At 59.2% G+C, this 15,356-nt stretch overlaps 2 protein-coding genes across 3 annotated transcripts in view; one reads left to right on the top strand and one right to left on the bottom strand.

Annotated features, from left to right (window-relative positions):
- The first annotated feature begins 6 nt into the window (after positions 1–6).
- BACE1 (beta-secretase 1) lies at positions 7–8,064 on the top strand. Of its 2 annotated transcripts, XM_042034105.1 has the most exons (10): positions 64–231; positions 3,425–3,513; positions 3,672–3,888; positions 4,075–4,212; positions 4,302–4,436; positions 4,561–4,662; positions 4,804–4,953; positions 5,083–5,254; positions 5,335–5,607; positions 5,962–8,064. In XM_042034105.1, exons 1-9 carry the CDS (start codon positions 157–159, stop codon positions 5,574–5,576), a joined length of 1,320 nt encoding a protein of 439 aa, XP_041890039.1. In that variant the 5' UTR covers positions 64–156; the 3' UTR covers positions 5,577–5,607; positions 5,962–8,064. The 2 variants fall into 2 exon arrangements, with proteins under 2 accessions (XP_041890038.1, XP_041890039.1); XM_042034104.1 differs by having other exon boundaries at positions 7–231; positions 5,335–8,064.
- A 248-nt stretch (positions 8,065–8,312) lies between these two features.
- RNF214 (ring finger protein 214) overlaps positions 8,313–15,356 on the bottom strand; it is an 8,106-nt gene continuing 1,062 nt past the window's right edge. Inside the window, exons 3-16 of the mRNA XM_042034033.1 lie at positions 15,108–15,355; positions 14,426–14,485; positions 14,078–14,218; positions 13,670–13,809; positions 13,049–13,117; positions 12,166–12,262; positions 11,847–11,935; positions 11,358–11,448; positions 11,065–11,163; positions 10,488–10,864; positions 9,946–10,081; positions 9,609–9,716; positions 9,195–9,290; positions 8,313–8,568 (exon numbers count right to left, since the gene is read on the bottom strand). Of these exons, the coding sequence (XP_041889967.1) occupies positions 8,503–8,568; positions 9,195–9,290; positions 9,609–9,716; positions 9,946–10,081; positions 10,488–10,864; positions 11,065–11,163; positions 11,358–11,448; positions 11,847–11,935; positions 12,166–12,262; positions 13,049–13,117; positions 13,670–13,809; positions 14,078–14,218; positions 14,426–14,485; positions 15,108–15,355 (1,817 nt within the window). The 3' untranslated portion in view covers positions 8,313–8,502. The remainder of the gene's footprint in view (positions 8,569–9,194; positions 9,291–9,608; positions 9,717–9,945; positions 10,082–10,487; positions 10,865–11,064; positions 11,164–11,357; positions 11,449–11,846; positions 11,936–12,165; positions 12,263–13,048; positions 13,118–13,669; positions 13,810–14,077; positions 14,219–14,425; positions 14,486–15,107; position 15,356) is intronic.

Below are 15,356 nucleotides of genomic sequence, written 5' to 3'. Positions count from 1 at the left end.
CCCTGGCTGCTTCTGTGGCTGGGGGTCCTGCGCGCCCTCCCGGCCCCGCCGCGCATCCGGCTGCCGCTGCGGGGCGGCGCGGCCCCGCCGTCGGGGCTCCGGCAGCGCCGGGCGCCGCTGGACACCGAGCCCGACAGCGCCGGCAGCTTCGTGGAGATGATCGACAACCTGCGGGGCAAGTCCGGGCAGGGGTACTACGTGGAGATGACGGTGGGCAGCCCCCCGCAGAAGGTGAGGTGGGAGGGGATCCCCGCATCTCTCGCATCCCTCGCATCTCCCTCATCCCCTGCATTCCCCGCACCCCCGGCGGCTGCGGGTGCCCCTCCGGGCCCGTGCTGGGCTGCGGGGCGCAGAACAGAGGCGCTGCGGGTGCCACCATGGCTTCGCGTGGTTCTCGGCGGCATTCCTGCTTTCCATCGCTCCGGTGATGCTTTTTCTGCTGGCTTTCGGTGAAAACTGGCCGCAGGCGCCTGCCGAAGGTGACCCCAGCGCACCGGGGGATGTCCGGGCGCTCCGGGCGGGGTGGCCGGTGCTGCGTGTGCTTCTCCGTGCGGGCGAGCCAGGCTGCATCCCTCCATCGCTCCCTTCCCCCTCCCTCCCGCCCTCCCTCCGTGCCTCCATCCCCGCTCCCGAGCCGAAGGATGCCGCTGGAGCTGGTGCGGGCTGTGAGCGGCGGGGGTGGGATGTGGCCGCACAGCCCGGTGCCCGCCTGGAGCGGGCACAGGCAGGCACGGAGGAGCCCACGGCCGAGCCGTGCTTGGCAGCTCCTCCCAGCACAGCCCCGGGCGCAGCCCGCCTGGCTCCGTGTGCTGCTCCCGGCCGGGGGAAATTCTCCAGAAATCCTCCAGAGCTCGGTTTTCCCGGGAACCTCGTGACGGTTGTCGCTGCGCAGGAGTTGGGGCAACGCGGGGAGGCAAAGTGCAGGAAAATGGGATGGCCTGGATGGAAAGGGAGCCCACAGGGCAGGCAGAGCAGGCGCTGGTGCGTCACCAGGCTCCGATCCTGCTCCATCTTTTTGTCAGCATCCCTCACAAGCTGGAGCTGCGTTGCCCAGCTCGTGTGGCACCACACCGTGTGTCTGCATGCTGGGGACAGGATGAGCGCTGAGGGCCAGGTGCCAGTCACGCAGCCCAGGGCGGCCAGCTCCTCCCCTCTTTTATGGATGAGATCGGGGAGGTTCCTGCTGCTAAATCCTTTTGTGCCCGTCCTGATCCCCGTTGTCACCAGCAACAAGTCTGGCCCAGGGTTCGGGCTCGGTGATTGAGGCTCCACGTTCCTCCCAGCACAGGGCCACATTCCCTCACGCCTGCCACCACCACTTTTCGGGTGCTGCCAGGACAGCCAGCACCCACCCAGGCTCTGAAATAAAGGCTGGCTTTTCCCCACAAGCTGGCTGTGCCCGTTGTGCGTGGTGGGAGAGAGCAGTGTGGGCAAGATGTGGATGGAGGAATGATACCACTGCCATAGAAATTGGATCTCTGGGAGCGCTACTGTGTTGTCCCTGTGTGCCTGGGATTTATTGCCTGCTCTGGCAGGGTGTGTTTAGGGGAGAAAAAAAACGGGAGGAGATTATTTCTGAAATCTAGTTTTAAATGTGATTTCATCATCTCCTGCCTGCCACGTGTCGCAGCTGCCAGATAATTTCCTTGCGAACCACCTGTTCCCAGGCACTCATGCGTTCCGGAGCCAGTCACCCTTTTGGGCAGCATCTTCCAGCCTCGGATTGCTTCCAAATGCAAACGTGGTGCCTGTGCATGCATGTGTGTGTCCGTGTGTGTGTGCTGGAGCAAAATCCCTCCAGGCATTGCAATGGAATGAGAAGATTCATATGAAAGAGTTTGGCTATGCCTCTGCAGGAAATTGGGAGTGTGTTTGCCCTGGGGGGTGCGTGCATCCTTCCCAAAGGCTCACACGCAGCAGGGAGGTGGTGATCCATCTCCTCACCTTTCCTTTCACCTTCCCGATGCTGACAAGGAAGTTTCTGTATCCCCTTGTGCTTTAATTTTGGTTCTGAGCCGTGCTGCGCTGCCAAGTCACCGTCAGCAGCTGATTGCTCACACATTCCATGTGTCCAAGCATGTTGGTTTCCCTGGCTCCCCAGAACAGGCTGATTCATAAACACACAGGGAAGAGGGGCGAGCCGAGCAGCAGGAGCCGGTGTTTTGGGACAGATGGCACAGGCTTGATGCCCCAGGAGCAGCACACCGCTCTAGGGACACGCGTGGCTCAGAGCCAGTGCTGCTGCCGAGGTGCCTGGAGGGGCTGTCACTTCCAGGGACAGGTTTCAGGCAGTGTCCCTGCCACACATGTCCTGGCCTCGCCAGTTCACGTGCCATGTCGTGGCCTGAATGGATGGCTGGGCTGAGTCTCAAGGATCTGGGTCCTCTCCACGTGGGTCCTGTGCGTGACCCTTTCAGCAGGATGGAGCCTGCAAGAGCCCTCCCTGCCTCCTCTCCTTGCAGTGTCAGCTCAGCAGGTCCTTCTCCAGGGAAACCAGTCTCCTCCGGGTGCCCTGGGGATTGGAGATGAGCTGTGTGGAGCAGGTGGCCCCTAATGACCCACCCACAGAGCCAGGAACAGCCCTGGGAATGGCGCAGGTGCCAGGTTGCCAGGAGGAGGTCGGGCTGTGTGGTGGGCGCTGAGCTGGCCCAGGGTGGGTATTGGAAGGGTGAATGTGCTGCTCTGGTCATTACCCATGGCCTGGAATGCCGGTGCTGCTGCGATTAACACAAGCGCATTGACCTCCTTCCCCTCCCCTCTGACTCCGCAGATTAAGGGCCAAAGCCCTGGTGCTGCTGCCCGGGGTGGTGCTGTGAAGCAGCTCCGGGTTTGGGGTCAGGGCTCACCCCGAGCTCTGCTGCCCCGCACAGCCGGGAGGCTCGGACATCCCCACCTCTCCCACCCCGGCCATCCCACCCCGCTCCGTGCCAGGGCCACAGGCATGGGTCAGCTGAGGGCAGGATCCAGCTGGCCCGCTCCTGGCCCTGCCAGTGGGATGTTTGCCAGACCTGGTAATCCTGCCCAGGCAGAAATGAATCGGGAGCGGGGCTCGGCATATGGGTGGCGATTAGCGGGCGCAGGGATCTGCGGGGGCTGCCCACCAGCGATCCTTCCCACCAGCTGTGCCATCAAATCTGCTTTCCTGGCAAGGGCAGCCTGTGCACCCTGTCTTGCTGCTGCTCTCCGGCCCCATGACACCTGCCAAGCGCTTCCCGAATCCTGCCTGTGGATTTGGGGGCTGAGGCTGGGCCGTGCTGAGCAAGGAGCTCATGCTCTATTTGCACAGTGCTGGATGGTGTTTGCTTTTTGTGCAACTTCCTGATGTTGCTGCCTGCTGCTTCACCACCTCCTTCTCCTTTCTGGGCACAGCATAAAGAGGGTCCCACTGCACTGATGAGCCTTCCTGTCTTTCTTCCTTCTCCAGCTGAATATCCTGGTGGACACAGGGAGCAGTAACTTTGCTGTGGGAGCTGCACCACACCCCTTCCTCCGGAGATACTACCAGCGGCAGCTGTGAGTATTCTGAGGGGACGCAGAGCCCAGCCCCTTGGGCACATTGCTTCTCCTTGCTGGAGGTCTGGCCAGACCCTGCCAGGTACTGCCTGGCCTCTGGAATGGCTGGATCCACATAACCCCTGCTGGTCTTCCTCGTCCCTTTGACACCATTGCAGGTCCAGCACCTACCGCGACCTGCGGAAGGGGGTGTACGTGCCCTACACCCAGGGCAAGTGGGAAGGGGAACTGGGCACTGACCTTGTCACCATCCCGCACGGCCCCAATGTCACTGTCAGAGCCAACATTGCTGCCATCACGGAGTCAGACAAATTCTTCATCAACGGCTCCAACTGGGAAGGGATCCTGGGGCTGGCGTACGCCGAGATTGCCCGGGTGAGTTCTGGCTCACAGTCCTGGATGTGAGCACCAAAACGCTTCAGTTGCCTTTTTCCTTGTCCCTGTTTGCCCCTTGGAGCACAGCAGTGCTGGCAAGGGGAACTCCCCTGGGCGCAGAGAGCTCCTGGAGAAGCGACAGCACTGACACATCCCTGTCCTGTCTCTGCTTTCTCCTCCCACCAGCCTGACGACAGCCTGGAGCCCTTCTTTGACTCCCTGGTGAAGCAGACGCGGGTGCCCAACATCTTCTCCCTGCAGCTGTGCGGGACAGGCTTCTTTCCCAACGAGACAGAGGCCGTGGCCTCGGTGGGAGGCAGCATGGTGAGCACCCCGTGGGTGGCAGGGAGGCCGGGGGCTCCCTCAGGGCACTGCCAGTGTGCGGTGGCAGCGCCGTTCTGTCTCCTCTGCAGATCATCGGTGGCATCGACCGCTCGCTGTACGTGGGTGACATCTGGTACACCCCCATCCGCAAGGAGTGGTACTACGAGGTCATCATCGTCAAGCTGGAGGTCAACGGGCAGGACCTGAACATGGACTGCAAAGAGGTGAGGAGGCAGCAGGGGACCTGCCCCACGGGCCTTGGAGGCACCCACCATCAGTCAGAGGGGGCTGGGAGGGGAGCAAGGCTCGGTTCTGCACCTGGGTCACTCCTCCTCTTCTGCCCCTCAGTACAACTATGACAAGAGCATCGTGGACAGTGGGACCACCAACCTCAGGCTGCCAAAGAAGGTGTTTGAGGCTGCAGTGAAATCCATCAAAACAGCGTCCTCGGTCGGTGAAACCCATCCCTTCCCCACGGGCATGGCCCAGCGCCAGCGCGGGGCTGTGGGCAGTGTGGCTGCCCCTCACCCGCCTGGCATCTCTGCTGCCTGCCCAGCTTGGCCCCGCTCACCTCCCCTTTCCCTCTGGTAGACGGAGAAGTTCCCAGACGGCTTCTGGCTGGGGGAGCAGCTGGTTTGCTGGCAGGTCGGCACCACCCCCTGGCACATCTTCCCGGTCCTGTCCCTCTACCTGATGGGGGAGACCACCAACCAGTCCTTCCGGATCACCATCCTGCCCCAGGTGAGTGTTGGCCTGGCCAGACCCTGCCCAGGGAGCGTGGGCTGGAGAGGGCAGTGCAGGCAGGACCACACTGGGTGAGCGCAGCTGCCTCCCCCGCCCCCTTCCCTGATGGCTCCTCTCCCCCTGCAGCAATACCTGCGCCCAGTGGAGGATGTGGCCACCTCTCAAGATGACTGCTACAAGTTCGCCATCTCCCAGTCCTCCACCGGCACCGTCATGGGCGCCGTGATCATGGAGGGCTTCTACGTGGTGTTCGACCGCGCCCGCAAGCGCATCGGCTTTGCTGTCAGCGCCTGCCACGGTGAGCTGGGCCCGTGGGGCGGGGGGGGACGGAGGGGACGTGGGTGTGCAGTGACCAGACCCTGCCTGCCCCGCCCGCAGTGCACGATGAGTTCCGGACGGCCGCGGTGGACGGGCCCCACCTGCACTCCAACATGGAGGACTGCGGCTACAACATCCCGCAGACGGACGAGTCCACGCTGATGACCATCGCCTACGTCATGGCGGCCATCTGCGCCCTCTTCATGCTGCCCCTCTGCCTCATGGTGTTCCAGTGGCGCTGCTTCCGCTGCCTGCGGCGGGACCACGACGACTTTGCCGACGACATCTCCTTGCTGAAGTGACGGCGGAGCGGGCGCAGCCCCGGGGCCGCAGGTGAGGCAGCAGGGCAGGGCAGGGGCCGTGCTCCGGGGCTGGAGTGTGGCGGCGGCGTGGGCAGCTCAGACCCTGTGCCCGGAGCCTGGGGACTCGGTGTCCGTCAGGGTCAGCAGCCGGGGGAGCCCCAGGCCCGGGCTCCGTTCATCTGGGACCTGCAGCAAGAGCGTGGCAGCCGGGCAGGGGGAGAGTGCAGCAACCCCGTCCTGGGAGCTGGGGCAGCTTCTCTGCTGCAGCACCAGGACAGGACGGGCTGTCCCAAGCTCTCCCACCCAGCCTTGCCTGGCTTGATGGAGTGATGCTGATGAGCCATCCCTTGCCTGTCCCCTTCCATCCCTGTGCATCCCTTTCCAGCTCGCCCTGCCAGGAAGCTGCCAGCCCAGGCTCTCTTGTAGGGAGCTGCGCTGCAGCCGTGTGTCCCCTGTGACTCCCTGCACTGAGCCATACTCCGGGGATCATCCTGGAGCCATCCAGCCTCGGGCTTTTCAGAGACAGCCCTGCAGGGCCAGCCTGGGCTGCCCAGACAGGGCTTTCTCTCCTATCCTGCTGCCCGTACACCACTCGCTCTGACATTTCCCGTGCATTTTCCTGCCTTCCCGAGCTGTGCTCCCGCTGCCGCCAGCCCCAGGACTCCCTGCACCGCCCTGGGACAGGCAGGAGCAGGCACCCATCCTCTCCCTTCTCCACATGGGATGGAAAACTCCCTGCCCTCGCTTCCAGCATCAGCGGCAGCTGCCAAGGAGAAGTCAGTGCCAGGAGTGAAGTTCCCAGCCCTGGCACTGGCTGCTCCCCAGCCCACCCAGCCCTTCGAAAGCCATAGGGGAGCCTGGGCCCCCCCTGCAGCCCCCCCACCTCACTGCCGGCACATCCCATGGCACAGCAGCTCCTCTCTGCTCACTGCACGCATCCGGGCCCGGCTGTGGGACACCCTGGCATCCTGGGGACAGGCGGCAGCTGTGGGAACTGCAGCATTTATTGTTTTGTAAACACATGGTTGTATTTATTTCATTTTTTTTTACAAAGTGTGTCACTGGTAGCGCAGCTGCGCATTGAGAGCGTGTACGGAGCCGGTCCCACATGTACAGACCATGGCTGCCTCTCACCTGTACAATATATCCATATATCTCTATTTTTAATTCTAGCTCTGAAAGCCACTGTTCCAACATTAGGGGTCAGTCCTGTTTTGGGTTTTTTTTTAATCTTTTTAGCCTTCTGCTCAGTCCTCAGCCACTGTGGCCACCACCCAGGGCCAGGGCTCATGCCACAGCTGCATGTTCGGTGGGAGCACGTGATGGTGAGGGGGTCCCAGCTGGCTTGAGGAGGGGGAGCAGGGCTGGAGCATGCAGAGCAGTGACTCACAAGCCCAAAGGACCCTGAGCACAGGAGGCACTTCTGTCCTCGTGGTGTTCCTGCAGCACGGGGAGGATTTTCCGGTGTGTGAGGACAACCCCTCCTCCCCGTGCTGCAGGATCATTGTCCCTTCCCCAGAGCAGACACCTCGCAGGCAGTAGTGCTGTATTCCCCCGCTTCTCTGCCTCCAGCCTCCATAGGAAAGTGCTCAAACACGGAGGTTCCACAGTTAAAAGGCATCACTCCCCCATGAACAGAGGGGATACCTGCAGTGCCAGGGCCGAGCTGGCGGCTGCCCTGCAGAGCCACCGGGTCAGGCAGGGAGAGAGCGAGGAGCCACAGCAGTCACCGAGCATAAAGCTTGTTAACTAAATCCTGCAGCCAAACGTTTCTTTGGGAAAGCAGCGAGGGAGCCGGGAAACGCAGGCAGTGTAGGCGACCAGCCAGCCCTCGCACGGGGCACCGCCACAACAGCCCCCACACTGCCCCTCCTCACCCCGCCCCAGCCCCGCTCCAACACCGCATCCAGCCACCCCATGCAAGAGGGCAACGTTCTCCCCCCACCCTCGTGCCTGCCCAGGACCCCCAGCACCCCAGAGACTCTGTTGTGGACCACTGCCTTAAAACACGCCCCGAGCGTGTGCGTGCGCGTCGGAGGAGCCGGCCTGCGGCGAGTTCAGCGCCCAGGGGTGCTCCCCTGCCCTCCCGGGGCAGAGGGGCCGCCAGCAGCGCCGAATTCCTGCTGCAGGCTGCAAGGAGGGGGGGGTAAGTTTTTAGAGAGTCATTGCAAGATTTTCAGTGGTGCTGAGCACCTCGCAATCCCACCGAAATCCATGGAGAAAGAAAGGGTTGGTGTGTCAGCCCGTGCTTTAGGAGAAAGCACAGGAGAGGGGGACGCAGGAACTCTCACAGGTTGGTTTATCCTGAGCTGCAGCGCAGCCGCGTCCGTCCGCTCCCTCCCCAGGGCCCGGTGACAGCAGGGGACAGGACGGGACCATGGGCTGTCGCTGGAGGCTCCAGTACTCTGTAACCCAGTGTCTATGTAAGAACAATGAATGTTAACACGGTAAATTATTATGACATTAAAAAAATGACCACAAAAAATTGGCTCTTTATCTGCAACCTGTTCATTGGCAAGAGGGGAAAAGCCAGGCATAGAAAAACCAGGATGACTGGCAGGGGCATGGGGGTGGTGAGGCATCCAGTCATGAGCAATGGCCCTAGAGAAAAGCAGCTGGTGGGATCCAAGTGGGAAGAGGTGGCTGAGGCAGATCCCAGCAAGCAGGGAACACACTGACCCTCATTTGGAAGAAGCCAACAAGGCTGCGGATAAAGAAATGAGGAGCAGCAGCAAATCACTGCATAATATACACACTTTATTTATGAATTTGTATGTATACAGACTTTCTATACACACATTACCTATATAATAAAAATGTACATGTGTATACATGATCGTATAAATATAGAACTGTAGAAATCTTAGAACTGATCCTGTCTATTCACAGCAACTCCTCCCGGGGGCCTGCCTTGCCCCAGCAGCCGTCATTTGAGGCTTGGGCAAAAGGGGCAAGTGTCATTCGTGTTGGTTTGTGCCCAGAATTTGATGCACTGGAAGAGAGAGAATTAATCAAGAGCCACTGGCACAACCCAAAGGTGCCTTCATTTTCCACAGCACTCGTTTCAGGGATGGTTTCCTTTGCTCCTTGCAGCCTCCATCACAAGGTCACCGTGATGAAGGAGCCCTTGTCACCCTTGCAGGACTGTCAGGCCCTCCTCAATGTGAGTTTCCATTTCGTTGAGGGCCACTGCTGGAGGCCCCAGAGCTGCTGGGAAGGGGGGTTTGCCCACACAGATGACCCACTGCCAGACCCATGGGATAGCTCTTCCCAAGAGCTCCTGTCTGGCATCCCCCACCCAGACACCTGGGCAGCAGTGGCAGCCCTCCCCTCACCCTGTGTTCCAGATCCTTCCACACTGTCCTGCTCCAGCATCTAACCCTCACAGACACAAGCACAACAAGCTCAGGGACACAAGGGCAGCCTGTTCCTAAAGCCACCACCCACTAGCCACACAGGGTGGCCCAGCCAAGAGTACGGAAAGGATGGGATGACAGGATGCAGGGAAGCTGTTTATTGATTGTACCCTTCTCCTGGCACGGTGTCAGTACAACAAGGACTCGGGAAGGGTCACTTGGAAGGACAAGGAGGAAGCTGCGAGCAGCAGAACACACTCACCTCCTTGTGCAGCACGTGTGAGCAGGCCATGGGATGAAGGTCACCAGGCTGCACGAGCTTCTGGCACATCAGACACAGCTTACAGGCAGCTGGGGTCTGGGATGGGCAGTGAGGGAAAGAAAGGAGCAGGCAGGGAAGTCAGACACACAGCTCTGACCACAGGTGCAGCTGCAGCCCGAGGCCACGCGCTGCCCAGTCCCCTCTCTGCCCACGGCCATCACGCCCTGAGAGCCACCATCGTGTCTCGTGTCCCTCTGTTCCAATGTGAAAGGATCTGTGCCCCCAATCCTCCCCTTCAGCTCAGCAGCCCAAGTAGTTGTGCGAGAGCTCCCAGCTCCAGGGGCTCACCCCTTCGGCCACATCCCAGGCAGGCTCCCTCCCTCCCCATTCCCCAGGGAAGCCAAGCAGCCTTACATGTGACGCTGTTCCAGGGTAAGCAACCTGGGCCGGGGGCAGGAACATGGGCGTGCTGATCTGAGGCAGCGGAGCCGAGAACATGGGGGCCCTGATCCGGCCCAGAGGCTGCAGCAAGGCAGAGGAGGCTCATCAGAACAGCCCGGGAGGAAAGGACAGAGGAGTCACCCCGAGTCACCTCGGGGAAAACTGTTCCCTGGTTACGCTGCAGTCAGCAGGAAAGGGAACCCAGGGGACAGCCCTGACACACAGCCCAACCTCTGTGAGGAACCAGGGAGCTGGGGCAGCTCTCCCTGCTCCCCGGGCCCCCCTTGCAGCAGCCCCCACGCTGCCCCACCTGGGCGCCGGCCGCTGCCCGCTCCTGCTGCTCTGCCAGCTTGGCCGCCACCAGCTGGTTCAGCTCCTCCATGGTCAGGCCGGCCATGGTCCTCCGGGCAGTCTTGATCTGCTGCAGGATGTTGGTGAGCTGGGCCCTGCGTGGACAGCAGCCTGCTAAGAGTTCCCAGTCCTCGGGGACTGGAATCCCTCAGCCACCGCTGCCTGGGGTGTTCTCCTCCACCCTCCCAGCGAGGTGAGTCACGTGCTGAGGGGGTTCTCTCCCCAAAACACTGGGGAAAGAGCAGGGAGCCCCCAGAGACAGGCTATGGGGCTCCTGGCTGTGCTCAGATATCCCTGCTGTCCCTCAAAGCTCCTAGTGATTCCCATCCCCAGCACTATGGCAAACCTGATGCAGAGAGCACCCAGCCTCTGCTCCTCACCCTCAGCCTTCCCTCACTTCCCACAGGCCCTGCTCACACCAGGAGCCCCTCTTTCCCTGATCCCAGCTCCCATTCCACGCACAAGCCCTTGCCCTGCAGAAAAACACCACCAGACCCTTACTTGTTGCACTGTGGAAACCGAGTCAACAGCTTCTCCAGCAGCTTCTCCAGCTTGTCGGCCGGCTGGGGCCTGTGGAACTCGGGAGGGACGTTCACCCCTCCCAGGCCAGGCGGAGGAGGGATGGAGGCAGCGGGAGGCATGTGGGGGCTGTGCGTGCCGATGAGCGATGCCACGACCGGGCTGCTCCTTCCCTGGGAAGCAGGCAGGGGTGGGGAGGGCTGGTTGGGCCTGGACATGGCAGGGTTCAGCAGAGGGAAGGAGAGCGCTCGAGGATCGGCGCTCGGCATGACCATGGGCACGGGGACGGGTCCGATGGGGAAGGGGAGCCGCGGAGTCAGGGATGGGTTGGGCTGGAATGCCGTCAGCATGAAATCTGTCTGAGGAAGAGAAACAGGGGAAGAGGGAAAGGCTGGTTAGAGTAAGACCACCTGGAAGCAGAGCCGGAGACCCTTCCCCTCGTCTCCAGGTAGGCCCAGACATGTCACAGGCCATCCCACACGTGCACAGCACCAGGGCAGGCTGTGCCAGGGCCTGGCAACACGGAATGCCTGTGATGTGGGGCTGGAGAGGCACTCACTTCTGAAGGCGGAGGAGGCAGCGTCGGCGTCGGGATCTGGGGGAGGCTGCTCAGCTTTGTGCCATTCCTCACCATCTGGATGTGGTCGTTGAACTGATCCTAGCAGAGAGGGAAGAAAACGGGTGCATTTATCAAACCTGAGCAAGTCTGGGGCATTCCAAGCCCTGGGGTGGCAGGCCCTAAAGTGGCACTGTTTGGTTCCACAGAAGAATGGAAGAGGAGCCAGAGGGAGAAACAGTGTGTATGTGAAGAACTGCTTGCTGCTAGGCTGGGAGAGGTCAGCAGCAACTTACTCGGACACTTTGCTTGGTCATTCGTATCCTGTTCAGCCTCATCTCCCACTCCTGCTTTGGCCTCATGGTCTCCAGCGTGGGCGGCGCAGACCTGCAAGCACAGCTGAACTTTCCCACTTGCAACTGTGCTCTCCCTGGCAGCACAGTGGCAGCAAGCAACCCTCCACACCCCCTGGCTTCCCCTCCTCCAGTGGGGTGGGAAGGGCTCACCGCCAGGTGAGGCACCCCACAAGGGAGAGGGACTGATCTGGGGACAACACAGCCACCAGCACTGACTGAGCCTGGCAGATGAACAGTGACAGGGGATAAGCACAGCCCCACATGCCCTTGCTGTGTGACACCACTGAATTGCATTGATTCAGTAAGAAAACCACAGGAAATCCTGAACTATTCCACTCCAGCCTCCAGCATAAGTAGAGGAAGAGGAGATGGGACATGGGGGACACCTGAGTGACCCTCCCTGCCACTTCTGACACTACACAGACTTACTTGAGGTAGGTGAGGTGTAGCTCTGCTTCTTTTTCTGCTTCTTCTAGTTTCAACACCAGCAGCTCCTTCCGGCTCTCCAGGGACAGGATCTATGGAGAGAGGCTCAGTTTTTGTACTCCCCTGTTTCTTGCTGTCAGACCAGGCCCTGGGCATTGCTCCCCACTAACGCTCACTGCACTGACACTTGTTCATCATTCCTCTTATCCCACTAAGTGGGACTTGGCCTTATCCTCAACTGCTCCTAATTTCACAGAACTGTCCATTAACCCTCAGGAATCTCAAACCAACCATTTTGCAAGGGAAGAAGTCACCTGCTCACCTCTGCTTTCCATGCCCGTTCTGTCTCTTCAAGAATGTTCCTGTTGATTTCATTGTGCTGGTTCTTCAGCTTGTCCAGCTCCATCTCCCACAGCTGCCTGCACACAGAACAGAACAGAATGAGTCCCCTTGGGCTCAGGCAGCAGAATGGCCACAAAGGGATCAATCCCGGGAGCTCTGGATGGGGTGGAACCATGGAAGATCAGCAGCCTCCAGAGCGTGACACCTGCCCCAGCTCCTTGGGCTGCATGAGTCACCGTCCCAGGAGTGAGCTGTTGCAGAGCACACAACAAACCTGGTGTGCAAACACGCCGGGCAAAACGAGGGGAATTCCCCTCGGCAAAATTCAGTCCAATCCCACGGAAGATCTGAACCAGGAATCAACCTGAGCAGCAGGCAGAGCTATGCTGTTCTGATCCTGGAGAAGTTTAAAGCTGGGCATTTTCAGCTGTGCTTTGGGAACACCTACATCTGGAGCATCCCTGCCCAGCTTTAAATACCCCAGCATGCCAGAGTTTAATGTAGCTGGACAGCTGTGGGGAACAGACAGGGAAATCAGTCTGCCCTAATTCTGGGAAGTTGAAATTCAATCAGAGGTAGCAGTTACAAGCTGAGTCAATCCACCAAGCACAAACTCTAATCTTATGGGATCTTCATGTCACAAGTATCCAGGAGCCTGCCTGTGACTGGGATCAAAGAAGATTTAATCCAGAGCCCCGATGCTCAAAGAGGAGATAAAACCTCTACAGCACGTAACTGGCCAGCACTGCTGGATCATTCTCTCTACTCTGTCCCACCAGGAGCATCAGATTCACTCTGAGGCAAAATGGCAGGAAGAACAGTGCATTGGGCAGCATTAATCAGGCAATGGATAAGGGCCTTACTTCTCATCGGACTGCTCTGCGATCAGAGAGGCAATCTTGTTTTCCTTCTCCTCCTGCTCCTTCAGCAACCTGCACGGGAAAAAAGGGACAGCACAGCTGGAATCCCAACGGTGCAGAGGCCACGTTCAAACCAAGCCCCCCCAGCACATCCCTGGGCCTGACCACACACCACAGGCTGGGGACAGCTCCCTGCAATGTGTGTGGGAAAACAGCCGCCAACAGCCTCTGGAGCACAAATCCTGCTGTCTCATGACACTGCACAAAGGCTGTGGCACAGAACCAGGCTCGCTGCAGGGAGCTGTGCTGCTCCCCCAGCACGTGCTCTGCCATGGTCACTTGGGGAAAAGAGCTGAGCACTTGGAGCCGTCACTGGAGGAGTTTTACCCAAAAACATCACTGAGCCCTCAGAACAAAAACCAGACGTCTATGACATGACAGAATGGCTCCACAAAAGTGCCAATTCACACACGGAGCCAATCCTAAATTCATCCATAGACAGGTCTGACCTGAATACTCGCTGCTTCCAAAGAGTTTAAAGCTCTTTGCTCCATCAGGTTTACATCAGGGTTAAGCAAGAGCTTCTCCCCCCAAAAATAAACCCTTTCTTTTCCATACAAATACCTTCTGCCTTTCTCACAGAGTTTCTCAATTTCAGCTTTGAGATCCTGCTCTTTCTGCAGGAACTCTTTCTTCTCTTTCTCCATCTTCTTCTTGGTCTCTTCTCGCTTGATTGTAACATCCTGAATCGCTTTCAGGATCTCCTGGAGTAAAAGAAGCATCACACAGATACTGAGCAAAATTCTCAAATAATGGTTGTGATTTAAAACCTGTTACTTTTTTGGATAAATTGGCTAATGAGATTACACAGCAAACTCTTCCTTTTTAGCAGATCCAGTGAAGATATATATTGGTTATTATGAGGAAACTCAGGAGACAGATGCTCTGGACCGCACATTCTCCTGCCTCTTCATAAGGGTTTTAAAATTAATTACAGGGTAGGTTAAACAAAAACAGTTCTTCACCAAATACCTGGTGGTTTTTCATCTCCTCTTCCCTCCGCTGCTGGAGCTGCTTAAGCTGGACCTGCAGCTGATTCTCCACCTGCCTCTGTTTGTCCAGCACCTCCTGGTAGCGCTCCTTCAGCAAGGCCCGCTCAGACATCATCTTGTCCTGCAGTGGAGAGCAAAATTCCTCCTGTAACAAGGGCAGCTTAAGGACTTCGAGGCTGATATTTGATGGTCTTGAAGGTCTTTCCCAACCGTAATAGTTCTATGATTCTATTTTGACAGGAAAAAAGTGGGCAGAGCAGCTCCAGCTCCTTTGCCTGGGAGTGTGAGCAGCAGAGCCTGGACCTGAGCACGGGGCTTTGATACCCACCAAGTTCTTCTCGATGTCCTGGTCCGTGTTCACATCGGCATCGGCTGCCTTGAAGTCGGTCTGTGAAGGGAGGTGATTGAGATCAGACCCTCAGCCCTGCAGTGACCACACAGTGACTCCAGGCCCTCCCTGGGCACCTGTTCCAGTGCTCTGCCACCCTCCACGGAAAGGAGTTCTCTGTCATACTGAACAAAACTTATCATTTCAGTTTATGGCCATTGTTCCTCATCCTACAGCTGGGCACCAATAAAAGGAATCTGGCACCATCCTCTGATAGCCCTTGGAAATATTTATTAATGGGATCCCCTCTCAGTCTTGCCTAGACTAACCAGGCCCAGCTCCTGCAGTCTCTCCTCAGCAGAGAGATGCTCCAGACCCCTTATCATCTTTGCAGCCTCCGTTGGACCCTTCTTCAGTAGCTCCTTGTCTTTCTCATACTGAGGAGCCCAGAACTGGACACAGCACTCCAAGTGTGGCCTCACTAGGGTCGAATCTTAATTAAAGACTGTTCAAAGCACAGGACCGGGCACACAGCAGCGGCTGCACAGCTGCAAGTATGGATGTGTTTTACCCCCCAGCCTCGACTCATTCAGGTCTTTGTCCTCCAGGTTCTAAAAGAGCCATTCGAGGCCCTGGCCCCGCACAGCACAAACCCCAGGAGCCCCGCGGGATCTGCACCCACCTGCACCGCAATGTTCTGCGACGGCCTGGCCGGGGCCGCCTCCTCGTCGGGCTCCTCGGCTGCCGCTCCGCTCTGCCCCGCGGCCTCCGCGCCGCCGGCCCCGGGCTCCGCATCGCCACCGGGGCCGGGGGCGGCCGCGGGGTCCGCCTCCCCGCCGGGCCCGGGCTCGCCGGGGCTCTCCGGGGCGGAGAGCGGGCTCCCGCTGCGCGGAAAGGGGACATCAGTCAGCGCTGCGCCGCGGCCGCGTCC

Source organism: Corvus kubaryi, unplaced genomic scaffold (assembly GCF_017639235.1).
Source record: "Corvus kubaryi isolate FWS band 111438036 unplaced genomic scaffold, C.kubaryi_AGA036_p1.0 37367, whole genome shotgun sequence".
Lineage (NCBI taxonomy): Eukaryota > Metazoa > Chordata > Aves > Passeriformes > Corvidae > Corvus > Corvus kubaryi.
The sequence above is the reverse complement of the archived record's forward strand: the minus strand, read 5'-3'. Positions and strand labels throughout refer to the sequence as shown.